The sequence below is a fragment of the Cucurbita pepo genome, chromosome 18 (genome assembly GCF_057944985.1).
Source record: "Cucurbita pepo subsp. pepo isolate OVF chromosome 18, ASM5794498v1, whole genome shotgun sequence".
Lineage (NCBI taxonomy): Eukaryota > Viridiplantae > Streptophyta > Magnoliopsida > Cucurbitales > Cucurbitaceae > Cucurbita > Cucurbita pepo.
Genome location: NC_141815.1, coordinates 6,660,091 through 6,675,866, shown reverse-complemented (window position 1 = coordinate 6,675,866; position 15,776 = coordinate 6,660,091). Strand labels below are relative to the sequence as shown.

The following is a 15,776-nucleotide window of genomic DNA, read 5'->3' as shown; positions in this document are numbered from 1 at the left end:
CACATCGCCCGATGTCCTACTCTGATACCATTTGTAACAGCCCAAACTCAACACTAGCAGATATTGCCCTCTCTGGACCTTCCCTTTCGGGCTTCTCCTCAAGGTTTTTAAAACATGTCTGCTAGGGTGCTAGGGAGAGGTTTCCACACTCTTATAAAGAATGTTTCGTTCTCCTCTCCAACTGATGTGGGATCTCACAGTTCACTCCCCTTCGGGGCCCAGAGTCCTCATTGGCACGAACAACGTCATATCAAGGAAATATCATCATCTACGTCATCATTTTAGCATGCATCATCATCAGAGACCATGACACATGCATAGGCTAGTAGCATATTTAATTTCACTTAGGTTAGAATAAGTACATTCCATGTTTCAGATCCTAGATTTCAGCTACCTAAAGTCACTACCGTCATCTTAGTCTACACTCATATGCGGAATATAGCTCTTAAAACGTCATCTTTAAATTCATAATTTCAACATAAAACATAACGTCATCAATGAAAACACTACCATGGTTCTACATGTTCAAAACATAATTCATAAATAAAATAAAAAAACAATAATGATAAATAATTTAAAACATGAAAGGTACAACAACCTACTATAACTTAAGTGTAGGAAATTAAATATGCTACTAGTCTATACACGTGTCGTGGTCTTTGATTGCGATGCGGTCATCAACCATACAGAGACGCCTTGCCTTTACCTAAAAAAGGACGTTTTAAGAGTTATGCTATACATATGAGCTTAGGCTAAGATGACGGTAACGACTTTAGGTAGCTATTCTAAAGTAGCGTGGTTAGCCTTGGTGCATGTTTGACAACTCACCTTTCCTTGTTTGTTATCATATCCACTTGACCCATTTGTGTTTCGTGTATGAGAAGAAAAGTAAGAGCCAAAACAAATTGATTATATTGTAGGGCACCGAGGATTTAACCGTATAACCGTTCAAAAACCTTTTATATTTGACATCTAAAACGCTAGCCAAATGAAATATTGTAGTAAGTTCGTTCTCACAAATGTAATAGGTTGACTTTCCTCGACGGTTAAAACATTAAGGATAATCACTCGCCCATGTACAAAAACGATAACGAAAAGTGTGGAGAGCTTAATAGAACGTAAACTACGAATCTAAGAAATCTAGGAAGATTCTACGGCTAATAAATAGTGTGTAGATTGATAATTGTAGGCTAAGTATTAAACACTGCTCTTAATCGATGCCTCCGATGGGAGTAAGAGTGTCACGATTATGTTAAAAAAATCTTTTGGACTAACTCGAAAATTCGGGCTGGTTGGGTTGACGATTGACTCGAATAGAATTATTTAAAATCTCATAAAAGTCAAAAATCAAATATTTACCCGTTTCATGATACTATTTTTCAGGTCAATCCGATCCAACAAAAAAAAGTCAAAAGTCAACTGTTAACCCACGACCCGACTCGAAAAAATTTAACCCAACTGAAACGAAAAAACACCTAATTCAACCCAACATTTATGATTTAAATTGAATAGACCGTAACCGAGGGGAAGGAATTGTGGCGCCCAATTATTCCTCGTGTCAACGACAGACTTCATGTTCATGCCAATCAACCTTATTTATTTATTTTTTTTTTTGTAAAAGGATATTGTTTGCCTTTTAATATTCCTTTTTTGTCATTTTCTTTTCTTTTTTTTTTAATTTAAATTTTATATGAAACTTTTGAGGACAAAATAGGAAGTTAAAAGTTTTTCTTTTTCAATATATATATATTATATATATATATATAAATATGACACGTCAGAAATTTTTGTAATTTACTTCTTTACAACAAATTTCATAAATATAATTATTTAAATGCCTTTTAATATTTTGTACCAATAAAATTTTATTATTTAAAAAAATTAAGGATTAAAATAAATAGATGAGATAATTTAATTATATATATATATAAAAATGTGAGTATTATATAATTTTTAGTAGGTCTATTAATTAAAAAAAATGTTGAATATAATACAAAATTAAAAATTTATTAAATATTTTTTTAAAAATTTAAAAAATGGATAATCCAACGGAAATGATTCGGTTCATTATATTGTGGTTCGGTTCGGTGTTCGGTTCAACATTTTTCTCTGAATTGGCCGTTCACTATCCAATTAAGCCAAGAAGAAGTGTGGCAGAGGCCAATTTTCTTTTTCGAAAAATTCCTTTGCCCAATCATTTGTGTGTATGGGGAAATCGGATGTGGAATCAGCGGTGTTGAATCAGCGCCCAGAAAGGATCAGAGGGTCGAAATTGGATTCGTGAATTGTTCATCATGGAAGAGAGAGAGACACCCCGATACGTTTCTCTCTGAGACAAGAATCCGTGTGAGTGTCTGTTTAATCTCGTTGACGGCAAATCGACAAAGCCATCGAGCGCATCGGAACCCAAATCTTTGCTACTGCCTCTGAAATTTCGAACCCTCCTTGTGTTTTGATCTCTAGGGTAAGTGATTCTGTTTTAACCCTTTTGTGATTTTGTGATTTTGACCTGTTCTTTTGCTGATTTCATTTCTGGGTTGTGATTTTATTGATTGGTTTGCGTTTCTATCAGTTTCCCCCTTTTAATTTTGTACTGGATTTGTGTTCTTGATCTATTTGTGTTGAGTTCTAGCGATATAGAACGAGCTTTCAATGATTGTATGATTGATTAGGTCATGAAATTCTGTGTAATTGTGTTTTTGTTTTTGGATATATGTTTTCTCTACTACAGAGTGAAGGGAAGAGGGTGGCTTCTGAAGTTATGTCATCATCTTATCGAGTTCTTCCTAAGCCATTTGAAGAAAAGTATCCCAAATTGCCTGTTTCTTGTCAGGGTTCTTCACATAGTGAAGCCATGAGACATCCAATTCCCAGACAGGCCCCTCCATTAGTTTCTGGCACTGTTGGGCATTTGTTTTCATCATCTTCTGGATTACGAAACGGTTTTCCGTTGATTCAACCTTTGTCTCAAGAGAGAAATGCCGAGTTTTCTCCGTTCATTTCGTCGTCTGCTAATGATGAACCGTTGTTGGCTCCTCGAGATTCTTCCCATTCAGAAGTGGTGACTAATGACTTAAATGAGAATAATGCATCTTGGAGTGATGATACCCTTCAGGGTTTGCTTGATTTTTCTGAGAATGTTCCTGACCAGAATGGTCAAGCGCAAAGCATTGCTGGTGTGTTAATGGCAGATGAACAAGATAAGAGGAATGATTGGCCTGATTGGGCTGATCAGTTTATTTCTGTGGATGATGCTTTGGAGCCAAATTGGAATGAGATTTTTTCTGATGGTAATGGAGGAGATCCTAAACCAGAGGTTGGTTCGTTCTTTCGTTTTTTTATGCCCGATCTTACTCTTCCGTAGTGTATTTCTCTTCGTGGGTATGTTTGCTCAACAAAAAACAGGTTAGATTCTGCCTATAAAATGTATGGGACTTAAAAAGGAAGGATGAAAGGGAATAAACAAAGGAAAGAAAGAGAGAGGGAACTAAATCAATGTAACGGCCTAAGCCCACCGCTAGTAGATATTGACCTCTTTGAGCTTTCCCTTTTGGGCTTCCCTTCAAGGTTTTTAAAACGTGTCTGCTAGGGAGAGGTTTCCACACCCTTATAAAGAATGCTTCGTTCCTCTCTCCAACCGATGTGGGAATCCTCCCCCTTTCGGGGCGCAGTGTCCTTGTTGGCACTCGTTCCTCTCTCCAATCGATATGGGATCTCACAATCAAAATGACATTAGAAGAGTACCTATACCCGAAAACTCGAAATTAATGAAAATGTGGCTAAACTGGTTCTGATCATTCAATGAGATGTAATGGAAGAGAGGAGGGTATTCCTAAACAAAGAAAGGATCAATTACTAATTACGAGCCATATGACGTGAAAATCTGATGTACGGTTCAATCAAGCCCTTGACGTTTCTTTGAAAAACTTGGTCTCTGGTTAAACTACACAGCCACTGGAGTTATGAATGCTAGAGTGCTTGGCCTTTTTAAGATAATGTGTGTAGTACTCGTTTTTTAATGCTCGAGTGTCTTCTTGGTGAATGATGCCTATGAAATGCTTTGCTTTTTGTACAAGATGTGTATGTCATTGTTTAAAGGCAGGCTAACTTATAGTTTATAATGTTAGTTAATGGTGTTAACGTCATGGACGTTCGTTCTACCCATTTTCGATCTTCTTTCTTCAAATTCTTATTCTGTTGAAAAAAATGTAGAATCATCAACTTTTTACCTAAAGTTCTTGGTGCAAATTTTACAGTTTCTCAAATCATCATCAGCTGGTTTCCATGCTCCACAGAACCAAACAAATCAAGTTGACTCTGTACCTACAGCAGAGTTTCACTCGGTTTCTTCTAATTCACTCTCAACATCAACTAACCGACCTCGGATGCGATGGACACCAGAGCTTCACGAGGCATTTGTAGAAGCTGTCAATAAACTAGGCGGCAGCGAAAGTATATTACTTTCTTTCATCTGTGTTTACCGTTGTTTAAGAACGCTTGAAAAGTTGCAAATTTTTCTCAATCATTGACTCTATAGTTTAATGGACAGATGCAACTCCTAAGGGTGTCTTAAAGCTTATGAATGTTGAAGGCCTCACCATTTATCATGTCAAAAGCCACCTACAGGTACGCATCATTTTTTTCCGATTCTTATACGGTTTCACTCGGCATGCTTATTTCTAAGCTTTATTATGATTCAAATGTCAGAAATATAGAACTGCCAGATATAAACCGGAGTCATCAGAAGGTATCGGTGACTGTTTCCCTTCTCTTTGTTGTATCGGTGACTGTTTCCCTTCTCTTTGTTCGTTTACTTCATTACCTTCTTTATCATCGTTGTCGTTATCTTTGTTGAACATAAAACCGCCTGATCGATGGTTGAATTCATTTTTCCTCTGTTCAGGATCTTCAGGGAAAAAAATAAATCATATTGAGGAAATGAAGTCTCTTGACTTGAAAACGTAAGCAATTGTTTCCCTTCTAATATATATGTTTTCTTGTGTGGCTGCATTTTCTTCTGGCTTATTCGTTTTTACAGTGGGAGTGCGGAGTTTGAATCATAAAATTTGAAACATTTAGTATGTTTTGATGTTTTTTTCTTTGCTAATTTTGAAAGGCATGTTTTCTAATAGAGATGTCCATTTTAACCCGCGGAGCGGGGATTCCCCGTTTAGATGGAGGATGAGATTATATTCACTGTTTCCGTTTTCCCCCAATTCCCGCCCTCTAAATCCCCGCGAGGAACCCCATTCCCGTGAATTCCCTGCAGGAAATCCCCACCCCGCCTCATGGACATCTCTACCATCCCCTAGGAAAAATACTTAGAAGAAAAAGTAACTAGTCTAAAGCGGTGGAAGCATCCCAAATTCTTTATATTTCTCAGTTTTCAGATCATTTCCATGAAACCAGTTTGTAAAAGTCCTCTTCCTTCTCTTGAGCCGTGATGCCATTAAGGCTGGAAGTCATTTGTAATTAATTTCAGTGGCTCTACTTTTGTATCTTAGATGTAATCAAGACAAATAATATGTAACCGCCAAGCCCACCGCTAGCAGATATTGTCCTCTTTGGGCTTTTCCTTCCGGGCTTCCCCTCAAAATTTTAAAACGCGTCTGCTAGGAAGAGGTTTTTACACCCTTATAAGGAATGCTTAGTTCCCCTCTCCAACCAACGTGGGATCTCACAATCCACCCCCCTTGGGGGCTCAACGTCCTCGTTGGCACACCGCCCAGTGTCTAGTTCTGATACCATTTGTAACAGCACAAACCCACCGCTAACAGATACTGCCTCTTTGGGCTTTCCCTTCCGGGCTTCCCCTCAAGGTTTTAAAACACGTTTGCTAGGGAGAAGTTTCCACACCCTTATTAAGGAATGCTTTGTGCCCCTCTTCAACCTAAGTGAGATCTCACATAACAATAGGGAATTTTCAAGTTCATCCTCGTCTAAGCTTGAATAAGTGGTAAAATCAGGCACCCAACTTAAAAGTAACTAGCATCGGACAAATTAACTGAGGCAATTTCTTTATTTTTTCGAAAGTTTAAATCGACTCTCTGAGCTAGCTATGACATTTTGTTGCTAAATTTGCTGATATCATAAGATTGCATACTGTATGCTACTAAAGAAACAAGCTTCAGTGGTTATTTTTCATTTCTTCTACACAAAAAATGATGTTACTGTGTAGTAAATACTCAAATCCCAAGCTTATTAGGTTTAGAAACTGAAATTGTGAACATAAATTCTTGGGAATGGTCTTAGTGCTGAACTCCTTTGTGCACAATTCAGGAGTATGGGAATAACTGAAGCTTTGCGTTTGCAAATGGAGGTTCAGAAGCGGCTCCATGAACAACTCGAGGTCTGCATTTTGTTTGCTTTTGAAGGTTCATTACGTTTGAGTCGAAGTCGGTTTCTCGTTCAGTCGAAGTCGGTTTTTGCCTGGAGTTTTCTAAATATTCTTATTCTGTAAACTTATGCAGATCCAAAGGAATTTACAATTACGAATTGAAGAACAAGGTAAGTACCTACAGGAGATGTTTGAGCAACAACGAAAGATGGAAAGCAAGCTAAAGACCTCATCGTCGATCCTCGAGAATATGCCTCGTCCTAATGATCAACCCGAAAATTCAGAACAAGGTCATGTTGCAGCTGGTATGACCACGGAGAACGCTGAGGGCGCTCGAGAAGATGGTTCGCCCGCTGCAAGTAGGAAGCAGAAGGCACATGAAAGAGAAGCGATTGAATCGAGTGAAGGTAACTCTTCTTCCCCGGACACAAAACGAGCTAAATCAGATGCAACAGCTTCATAGCAGTCTGTTTCGGAGTCGAGATGTTCATTGATGGAGCTCTGAAACCAGGGAGAATATAAGTGTATACCAATCCTTGCAGTACAATTGGAAACAATTGGCTTCTTCCTTTATTTAAGGTGGGAAGCCATTTGGCAATTGACTTAGGAGCTCTCCCAACTAATTGTGTATAAGATTATTGGCCTTAGTGGATTGTGATCTTCACACTCTCTCCATTTTATTTTATGCATTGTCTCGAGTCTTGATCTTGGTTCGGGTTTCGGGTTTGACTTGCTATCGAACTTCGGACAAAATATTGTTGTTTTTCCTTTTTTCTCATTTGTTAGGAAATAAATATTTGTAAGTGGGAAAAATATATACTCCACTTATCAGTTTAATTCAGAGTCATGAGTCGACCCTCTCTACTCACTCGGACATACTTATCAAAAACTGACTCGTGAGTCGATTTTATCATCTGGATACCTTGAACATCCATCCATCCAAATACTATGGAGACATGAACCTTCCTGTGTCTATGTTGAGTTATTTATGAATATTATACTGGAAGCAGTCCCATACACCAACATCCAACTTATGAGTTACATATGTGTTGTCCTCGAAAATCTATTATCAAAAGAAGATGCCCAAAACGAACATCCAACTTATGAGTTACATACGTGTTGTCCTTGAAAATCTATTATCAAAAGAAGATGCCCAAAACGCTCATCTTGTAATGCTCACCCACGCTCACCCACACTATGACACATGTATGTGTCTTAGGGTGGTGGAGAGATGAATGCCTCTCTCTATATTACATTGGTATGACGTAGATATGATTTTGGCAAACAGTCATACAACCTCGGTACAGTGTCTGTAAGGCGTTTGATTGACATCAAATTTAGCGAGTTTTCATCTTTCAGGTAGGCAAACTTAACTCTAAAGTCACGTGTTGAGACTCAAGCCGGAGCCCAACTTTTGAGGTCATGGTCTAGGGCCCTACTTGACCTTCTTTGGGCTTATTTCTATGACTCTTGTCTAATTGTTGCTTACAATCTTGTATATGCCCAACCATGGCTTTACTGCACACTCTACTTGGTTTGGATGATGCACTATTTTCCTTGGTCGCATCATGACACTTATCTTTCTTGGCCCTCACGTGGTCAGATGGGCACCACTTGAGGATCACTATCTTATCTGTCTGCGTGTGGAGGTCACAACCTACTTTTGTGTTAAACTAAAAATTTGAAGGTTGCGTGTTTGATCCATGTTGAGTATTTTCTTTTATATTAATTTTATTAATTTAAGTGTTCAAAAATAGTTTTATACTCAATTGGATACATTAATTAGGGTTATGCGGGGATAGCTTAGTTGGAAAGTTCGAAGGTCTCATGTTTTATCGACGCTCAGTGCACGTTTAAAAAAAAAAAAATCAAGACTTCGTAATTTAACGAAAAGAGTGAGTTTTGTGCTCGACTGTTTTTTGTATTAATTTGAAAAGTATTAAAGAGGTCGAAAACAGTTTTGTACTCGATTGACTATGTTAGGTCATTGTTAAGCGGGGATAGCTTAGTTGGGAGAGCGTTAGACTGAAGATCTGAAGGTCACGTGTTCGATCGTAAAGAGTGAGTTTTGTACTCGTCTATTTTTTGTATTAATTTTAAAAGTATTAAAGAGGTCAAAAACAGTTTTGTACTCGATTGACTATGTTAGGTCATTGCTAAGCGGGGATAGCTCAGTTGGGAGAGTGTTAGACTGAAGATCTAAAGGTCACGTCATGTGTTTGGTCCACGTTCATACATGTGTGGTAGATTGCGTGGAGTCTAGATCTTTGATTTAAGAGGTAATCTAATTCTATTATTATGTTATTGCGTGGAGTCTAGATCTTTGATCTTAAGAGGTAATCTAATTCTAGCACTATCTACTTTCTCTCTTCTCTTTGATCTTAAAGTGATACGCGATGACCATTCCTTATCATTCATTGATCAAATGCTTGATAGACTTGCTGGAAAATTACATTATGTTTGTTATCCGAGATACAACCAAATTACAATCAGTCCAGAAGATCATGATAAGACCACATTTATATGCCCGTATGAAATTTTTTTCCTTTAGACGAATGCCTTTCGGGTTTTGCAATGCTCGAACAACATTTCAACGATGTATGATGGTCATTTTTACTGACATGCTGGAAGGGTTTATGGATAATCCTTTGAAACTTATTTGTGCAATTTGGAGAAGGTTCTACCAATGATAGTTTTCGTGCCCAATCAAATCCTGAACCTCACCCCGTAAGACGCTCCCCTCATTCACTCCCTCCAAAAGAAGTTGCCAGCACAAAAAGAAAATAAGTTAATCATAGTATACCACGAGGAAAAAGAACGGTTTTTGACCTTACCACCTAATACCCGCGGGCGAAAACAAAGAAAAACCACGAACGGAGTTACTCCTTTCCATATAAAAAAAGTAAATGAGTTATTCTCATATATCATCAACTTTGTGCTTGAGAATATTAGTGTATATAAATTGATTGCAATGCTCTTTATTGAAAGTTGAACTCAAGACCTCTCGCTTACGAAACAAATACTCTAACCAACTGAGCTACAAAAGCCACTTGAAGAAGAGGATGTATCGAACGTTGAAACGAAAAAAAAAATTAATTTGCAAAAAAATTAATTACTAAATCAAATTAATGTTATACCCTAGACATGTACTTTATAAACAATAAATAATCCATTTGTTAGATTTATAAACAAAAACAATGCTCTTGTTGAGAGTTGAACTCAAGACCTCCCGCTTACTAAACGGGTGCTCTAACCAACTGAGCTACAAGAGCCACTTGAAGAAGACAATGTATCTAACTTTGAACGACAAATAAACAAAAAAAAAAATTAATTACTTAAAAGGTAAATAATTCAGTTTTGTTAGATTTATAAACAAAAAATAATACTTGAGAGTTGAACTCAAGAACTCCCACTTACTAAACAGGTGCTCTAACCAACTGAGCTACAAGAGCCACTTGAAGAAAATGATGTATCGAACGTTGAAACAACAAATAAAAAAAAAAAATTACTAAATCAAATTAATGTTATACCTTATACCTTTACTTTTTAAATGGTAAATAATAAATTAATAATGCTCTTGTTGAGAGTTGAACTCAAGACTTTCTGCTTATTAAACGGGTGCTATAACCAACTAAACTACAAGAGCAACATGAAATTGAAAACATACCAATTTGAGAATCACCAAACTGATGCCATGAAAACTTTAATAAGCAATGAGACGGTGAGACCTCATTGTTCATTAGAGAATCAATAATAATTTACCCTAACATATCATTATAAGAATGAACATAGTATTTATAACCACAAAATATTATTTATAACCACCTATGCTCTTATTGAGAGTTGAACTCAAGCCCTCTCGCTTACGAAACAAGTGCTCTAACCAACTAAGCTACAAGAGCCACTTGAAGAATAGGATGTATCAAACGTTGAACAACAAATAAACAAAAAAAAAAAAAAAAAAAAATTACTCAACCGTAAATAATCTATTTATTAGATTTATAAACAAAAATAATGCTTTTGTTGAGAGTTGAACTCAAAAAACCTCCCGCTTACTAAACAGGTGCTCTAACCAATTGAGCTATAAGAGCCACTTGAAAAGGAAGATGTATCGAACATTGAAACGACAAATAAACAAAGACTTGATGTAAAACTATTTCTCTTAGGTTATTGAAGGAAACAAAGCTCTCATTGAGCGTTGAACTCAATGACCTCCTGAGTACTAAACAAGTGCTCTAACCAACTGAGCTAACAAGAGCTACTTGAAGCTATAAACATACCAATTCTAGAATCTGTAAACGAATAAACATCAAAACTTTAATAAGGAAAACATGAAAAAGAATGCAAAAGACGGCTATAGTTTATATTGTCTATAGAATTGGATCATAAAATACAGATAATTTTTAAAAATATTTATTTGATATTTAGGCCTTTAAAAAGTAAAACGATAAAAATAATTAAATAAAAAACTGTAAAGTTCAACCAAAAATAAATATTTTGATAGTTTAGGAACCAAAATAAAAATAACGTGCTTTAAGAGCTACTTGAAAGTAAAAACGTGTCAACTCCAAATTTGTCAAACGAGCGAACTCCCAAACCACCAATACCCTAAGGTTCTGATACCATGATAACTTTATTAAGGAAAAAAAATTGGAGGGTACTCGGGTTGGGTTGGAAAAATCTTTTGGGCCAATCCTAAAATTTCAAGTTGGTTAGGTTGGAGACCCAGCACCCGAAGCACCCGAATAAAGCTCTGATACCATGATAACTTTATTATTTATGTTTTGATATCTGGATGAAGTATGTGATTTATGTGTTTCTTTTTTATGCTTGATTAGAAGGATGAATTGGATTCCGAAATTATATTATTATGTTTCAAATGTGACGTCTTTTACTATTTTTCTGTCGGATTTTAGTGCAACTTATTGCTAGTTTGAATTATTCAAGATATTCGTAATCAGTTAATATTTGAAGATATATTAGTTATGAAATACATTTAGATATTCCTTATTTTTATTTTATTCTTAATATTTAGTTAGTTTATATGTTCCTTATTTGTAGGTATTAGTTGGTAGCTTGTATCCTATTTAAACGTTGTTGTGAATATCAATGAAGATTGAACTTCGATCTTTTTAGATCTATTCACACTATTGAGTGGTAAATAGAATATCAATGAAGATTGAACTTCGATCTTTTTAGATCTATTCACACTATTGAGTGGTAAATAGATATTCCGTGTGTTCCTATTGTATCCTATTTAAACGTTGTTGTGAATATCAATGAAGATTGAACTTCGATCTTTTTAGATCTATTCACACTATTGAGTGGTAAATAGATATTCCGTGTGTTCCTAAGAAAAGAGAGATAACAATATTGCTTCTTAATGGTTATTCGAGATACAACCTGTTAAGGATATTTGGTACTAAATTATAGTTTACTATTTTTCCATATATTGTTCTTTCCACCCATCATTTAGGTTACTCCTTTCCATATAATATTAATATAAGGATAATATCGAGCCAAATAAGATAGTCAAATATTGACAAAATATATCTAAAGGACATATGAATTGAAAGCAATGCTCTTGTTGAGAGTTAAACTCAAGACCTCCTGCTTACTAAACGAGTGCTCTAACCAACTAAGCTACAAGAGCTACATAAAATTAAAAACATACCAATTTGAGAATCGCCAAACTGATGCCATGAAAACTTTAATACAGAAAATGGAAAAGAGAATGTAAAAGACTATTAGAGTGAACATTATACAAAGAATCGGATCATAAAATACAAATCAAAGAGACTTCTTTATATATATAGAAACTACATTTTTAAAGCTACGGCCGAGTGATATATATATTAAGAAAAAGGCTTCAATTTTTCATCAAGAACCTAAAATGTTGTAAACAAAACAAAATAATAAAACAAATATCGCTTTTCCAACAAAACCCATAATCAAAGATTTGATGGCAAGAACAAGAAGAACAAGAAATATTCCGAGTTTGTATAAGACTGGACTAAGAAATATTTAATTTTTTTATTATTTATAAATTCCTTGAAAATATTAATATTTCACATGATGATCATATGCAACTTGATTTTAATCTTGAATGAGTTATGAAAAAGGAAAACATACCAAGGATGAGTATAAAAATTTATACTCAGTAAGCCACCTACTTGTAGGCTCTCTTCGCATCCTAACTTAACAGGTTCCCACGGTCTCCTAATTCGGTTCTAGGACATCTGGTTCTAATCTTAGTCACTTGGAGCTTGCCCCTTGGGTTTCACCAGTTCATCGTCCTTTCATTAGACACCTAGAGGTTCCTTACACCAAACTGATATGGTCGGTATCTCTCCATGAGGCGCTACCTCAACATGGCTATCTGGGACTACATGATATCTAGCCTAGGGGTGTGCTGAATACCCCTAAGCTCATATACTCCCCCTATGGGGGGTGCGACCCAACCCATTCCCATGCAGCTAATGGGCTGTACGGCGTGGGGACACATTTCCCATGCGAAATGGCTAAGAGCAGTAAGGACTGGTCAGGAACCCTTGGTTCTCCCACGAAGCTATAGATACCGTTCTCACCCTAGCAATCTATGAAACTCTTGAGGTACCTCGTTGACGTGGTAATCCGTTAAGTTCTTAGGGGAAGATTAAGTCTGGCTAGAGCGACTTATCGCTCCTAACAACAATTCCCTAGGCTTATCATAGAAATGGGTCCTAGAAAATAACAAAGTGTGCATGCAACCGTCTTCTAATATTATAATATATAATTCATGCAAACTAGGCATACCGGCTCAACGGGGCGATGACCTCCATCAAGCACCCAGAACATGAAGTTTGCGCTCAATGGAACGAACTCATCCATCAAGCACCCGGAACGCGGAATACACAATTCCAACATAAATTAAACGCATGCATGCGTATGGTGGAAGCTTAAAGCATACAAGCAGCACTCAGATAATTCACCCAACACACTCATAACAATCAATCTTAATCTCTATTCACATAAAAACAGTATTTCACCCAACACACTCATAACAAAGGTACTAGCATGCATGCAATCCAAGCTAATCTCTATTCACATAAAAACACTCATAACAAAGGTACTAGCATGCATGCAATCCAAGCTAATCTCTATTCACATAAAAACACTCATAACAAAGGTACTAGCATGCATGCAATCCAAGCTAATCTCTATTCACATAAAAACACTCATAACAAAGGTACTAGCATGCATGCAATCCAAGCTAATCTCTATTCACATAAAAACACTCATAACAAAGGTACTAGCATGCATGCAATCCAAGCTAATCTCTATTCACATAAAAACACTCATAACAAAGGTACTAGCATGCATGCAATCCAAGCTAATCTCTATTCACATAAAAACACTCATAACAAAGGTACTAGCATGCATGCAATCCAAGCTAATCTCTATTCACATAAAAACACTCATAACAAAGGTACTAGCATGCATCTCTATTCACATAAAAACACTCATAACAAAGGTACTAGCATGCATCTCTATTCACATAAAAACAGTATTTCACCCAACACACTCATAATCTCTATTCACATATTCCGGGTGGTATTTTTTTTGCTTGACTACGGGGCGAGTTAAGATCGTCAGAAGTTTGGTTTACCGTTCTCGGACGACTCTCGAATCTCCGCCACGTTGCTCCTAGGTGAATATATCTAAAACATTTTAGGACAAGACCTCTCACCTATGCTATGCTCTTGTTGAGAGTTGAACTCAAGAACTCTCGCTTACGAAACAAGTGCTCTAACCAACTGAGCTACTACAAGAGCCATTTGAAAAAGAAAATGTATCGAACATTGAAACGACAAATAAACAAAAGACTTGAACGTGCTATATGATATGATATTAACTTTGTGAAAGGAAAATGAAAAAGCAACTGGGATTAAAATTGTATGTGAAACCATTTCTTAGATTATTGTAGGAAATAATGTTGTTCATTGAGAGTTGAACTCAATGACCTCTCGCGTACTAAACAAGTGCTCTAACCAACTAAGCTACAAGAGCTACTTGAAAGTATAAACATACCAATTCTAGAATCTGGAAACGAATAAGGAAAAGGGGGAAGAGAATGCAAAAAAAACTGCTACAGTTTATAGTGTATATAGAATTGGATCATAATTGGATCATAAAATACAAATCAAAGACATATCTTTATACAAACGATAACCTAATCCAATATTATCTAAGTAAATTCTATCTTTATTATTGATTTTTAAGTTTATTTTATAGTACTTGAACTTTTAAAAATATTTATTTAATATTTAGGCCTTTTAAAAAGTAAAAACTTCGACCTAAAATAAATATTTTGATAGTTTAGGAACCAAAACAAAAATAACGTGCTTTAAGAGCTACTTGAAAGTAAAAACGTGTCAACTCCAAATTTGTCAAACGAGCGAACTCCCAAACCACCAATACCTTAAGGTTCTGAGACTATGGTAACTTTATTATGGAAAAAAGTTGGAGGGTACTCGAGTTGGGTTGGAAAAATCCTTTGGGTCAATCTTAAAATTTCAGGTTGGTTAGGTTGGAAACTTTGAGAATGTTTGCCTAATCCACCCCTGAAAAAAATTATTTATTTATAATCAAATAAATTAGAAGGTGATGAGAATAATAATAAAGGGAAAGAACAATAAATGGAAAGAGACCTAAAGGTAAGAAGGCAAATATTTTGATATTTGTCTATAATAAAATATTAAATATGATATATATAATAAACTATAATTTAATATTAAATATTCTTAACAGACCAGTGTAAAATAATGTTAATGACAATAATTAATAATTAATAATTAATAATTAAATAATAAAAATAATAATTTTTCATGAACTATTCTCTACTAACCCCTCCTTCCTCCTCAACTATCTCTCATCACCAACTCGTCAATCAAAATTAAGAATCTAGAATGCATTGGACCATTCGAGGTCCTCAAGTGAATTGGTCCAGTAGCGTATAGGTTAGCCCTACCTCCCGCCCTCTTAGAAGTTCACGATGTATTTCACGTGTCGATGCTGGAGAAGTACATTACGGACCCTATCCATGTAATATACTAGAAACCACTCCAACTCAATGAAAATCTGAGTTATGAGAAAAAACCAATAAGAATCTTAGCACGAGAAGTAAAAGCTCAATGAAAATCTGAGTTAGGAGGAAAAACCAATAAGAATCTTAGCACGAGAAGTAAAAGCGTTACGCAATAGAAACATTGTGTTCATTAAGGTGTTGTGGTGAAATCATCACACCGAAGAGGCCACGTGGGAGCGTGAAGACAAAATAAGAGAGAAATACCCTGAGTTAATCCTAGAGTTTGAGACTTTCGAGGACGAAAGTTTCTTTTAGGGGTATATAATGTAACAACATACAAAAAAAAAAAAAAAAAAAAAAAAAAAAAAAAAA

General features: G+C 35.8%; 1 protein-coding gene and 4 non-coding genes across 6 annotated transcripts; 1 reads left to right on the top strand and 4 right to left on the bottom strand.

The window, feature by feature from the left end:
• The first annotated feature begins 2,121 nt into the window (after positions 1-2,121).
• Positions 2,122-7,178, top strand: LOC111795449 (protein PHR1-LIKE 1). Of its 2 annotated transcripts, none has more exons than XM_087119699.1 (8): positions 2,122-2,464; positions 2,732-3,316; positions 4,257-4,452; positions 4,550-4,626; positions 4,708-4,777; positions 4,808-4,961; positions 6,280-6,349; positions 6,471-7,178. In XM_087119699.1, the coding sequence occupies exons 2-8, from the start codon at positions 2,762-2,764 to the stop codon at positions 6,798-6,800; spliced, it is 1,452 nt and encodes a 483-aa protein (XP_086975825.1). In that variant the 5' UTR covers positions 2,122-2,464; positions 2,732-2,761; the 3' UTR covers positions 6,801-7,178. The 2 variants fall into 2 exon arrangements, with proteins under 2 accessions (XP_086975825.1, XP_023533652.2); XM_023677884.2 differs by having other exon boundaries at positions 2,125-2,464; positions 4,708-4,747; positions 4,904-4,961.
• Positions 7,179-9,535: 2,357 nt separating this feature from the next.
• On the bottom strand, positions 9,536-9,609 carry TRNAT-AGU (transfer RNA threonine (anticodon AGU)). The gene has a single exon. It is a non-coding gene; the product is annotated as a tRNA-Thr (tRNA).
• A 556-nt stretch (positions 9,610-10,165) lies between these two features.
• Positions 10,166-10,239, bottom strand: TRNAT-CGU (transfer RNA threonine (anticodon CGU)). Its single transcript has one exon. It is a non-coding gene; the product is annotated as a tRNA-Thr (tRNA).
• Positions 10,240-11,916: 1,677 nt separating this feature from the next.
• TRNAT-AGU (transfer RNA threonine (anticodon AGU)) lies at positions 11,917-11,990 on the bottom strand. The gene has a single exon. It is a non-coding gene; the product is annotated as a tRNA-Thr (tRNA).
• Positions 11,991-14,074: 2,084 nt separating this feature from the next.
• Positions 14,075-14,151, bottom strand: TRNAT-CGU (transfer RNA threonine (anticodon CGU)). Its single transcript has one exon. It is a non-coding gene; the product is annotated as a tRNA-Thr (tRNA).
• Between the last annotated feature and the right edge of the window lie 1,625 nt (positions 14,152-15,776).

Coding starts and splice junctions, on each gene's coding strand:
- LOC111795449 (XM_087119699.1), top strand. CDS start 2,762: ATGTCATCATCTTATCGAGTTCTTCCTAAGCCATTTGAAGAAAAGTAT. Junction 4,453..4,549: donor TAAACTAGGCGGCAGCGAAA/GTATATTACTTT, acceptor TTTAATGGACAG/ATGCAACTCCTAAGGGTGTC. Junction 4,627..4,707: donor ATGTCAAAAGCCACCTACAG/GTACGCATCATT, acceptor TTCAAATGTCAG/AAATATAGAACTGCCAGATA.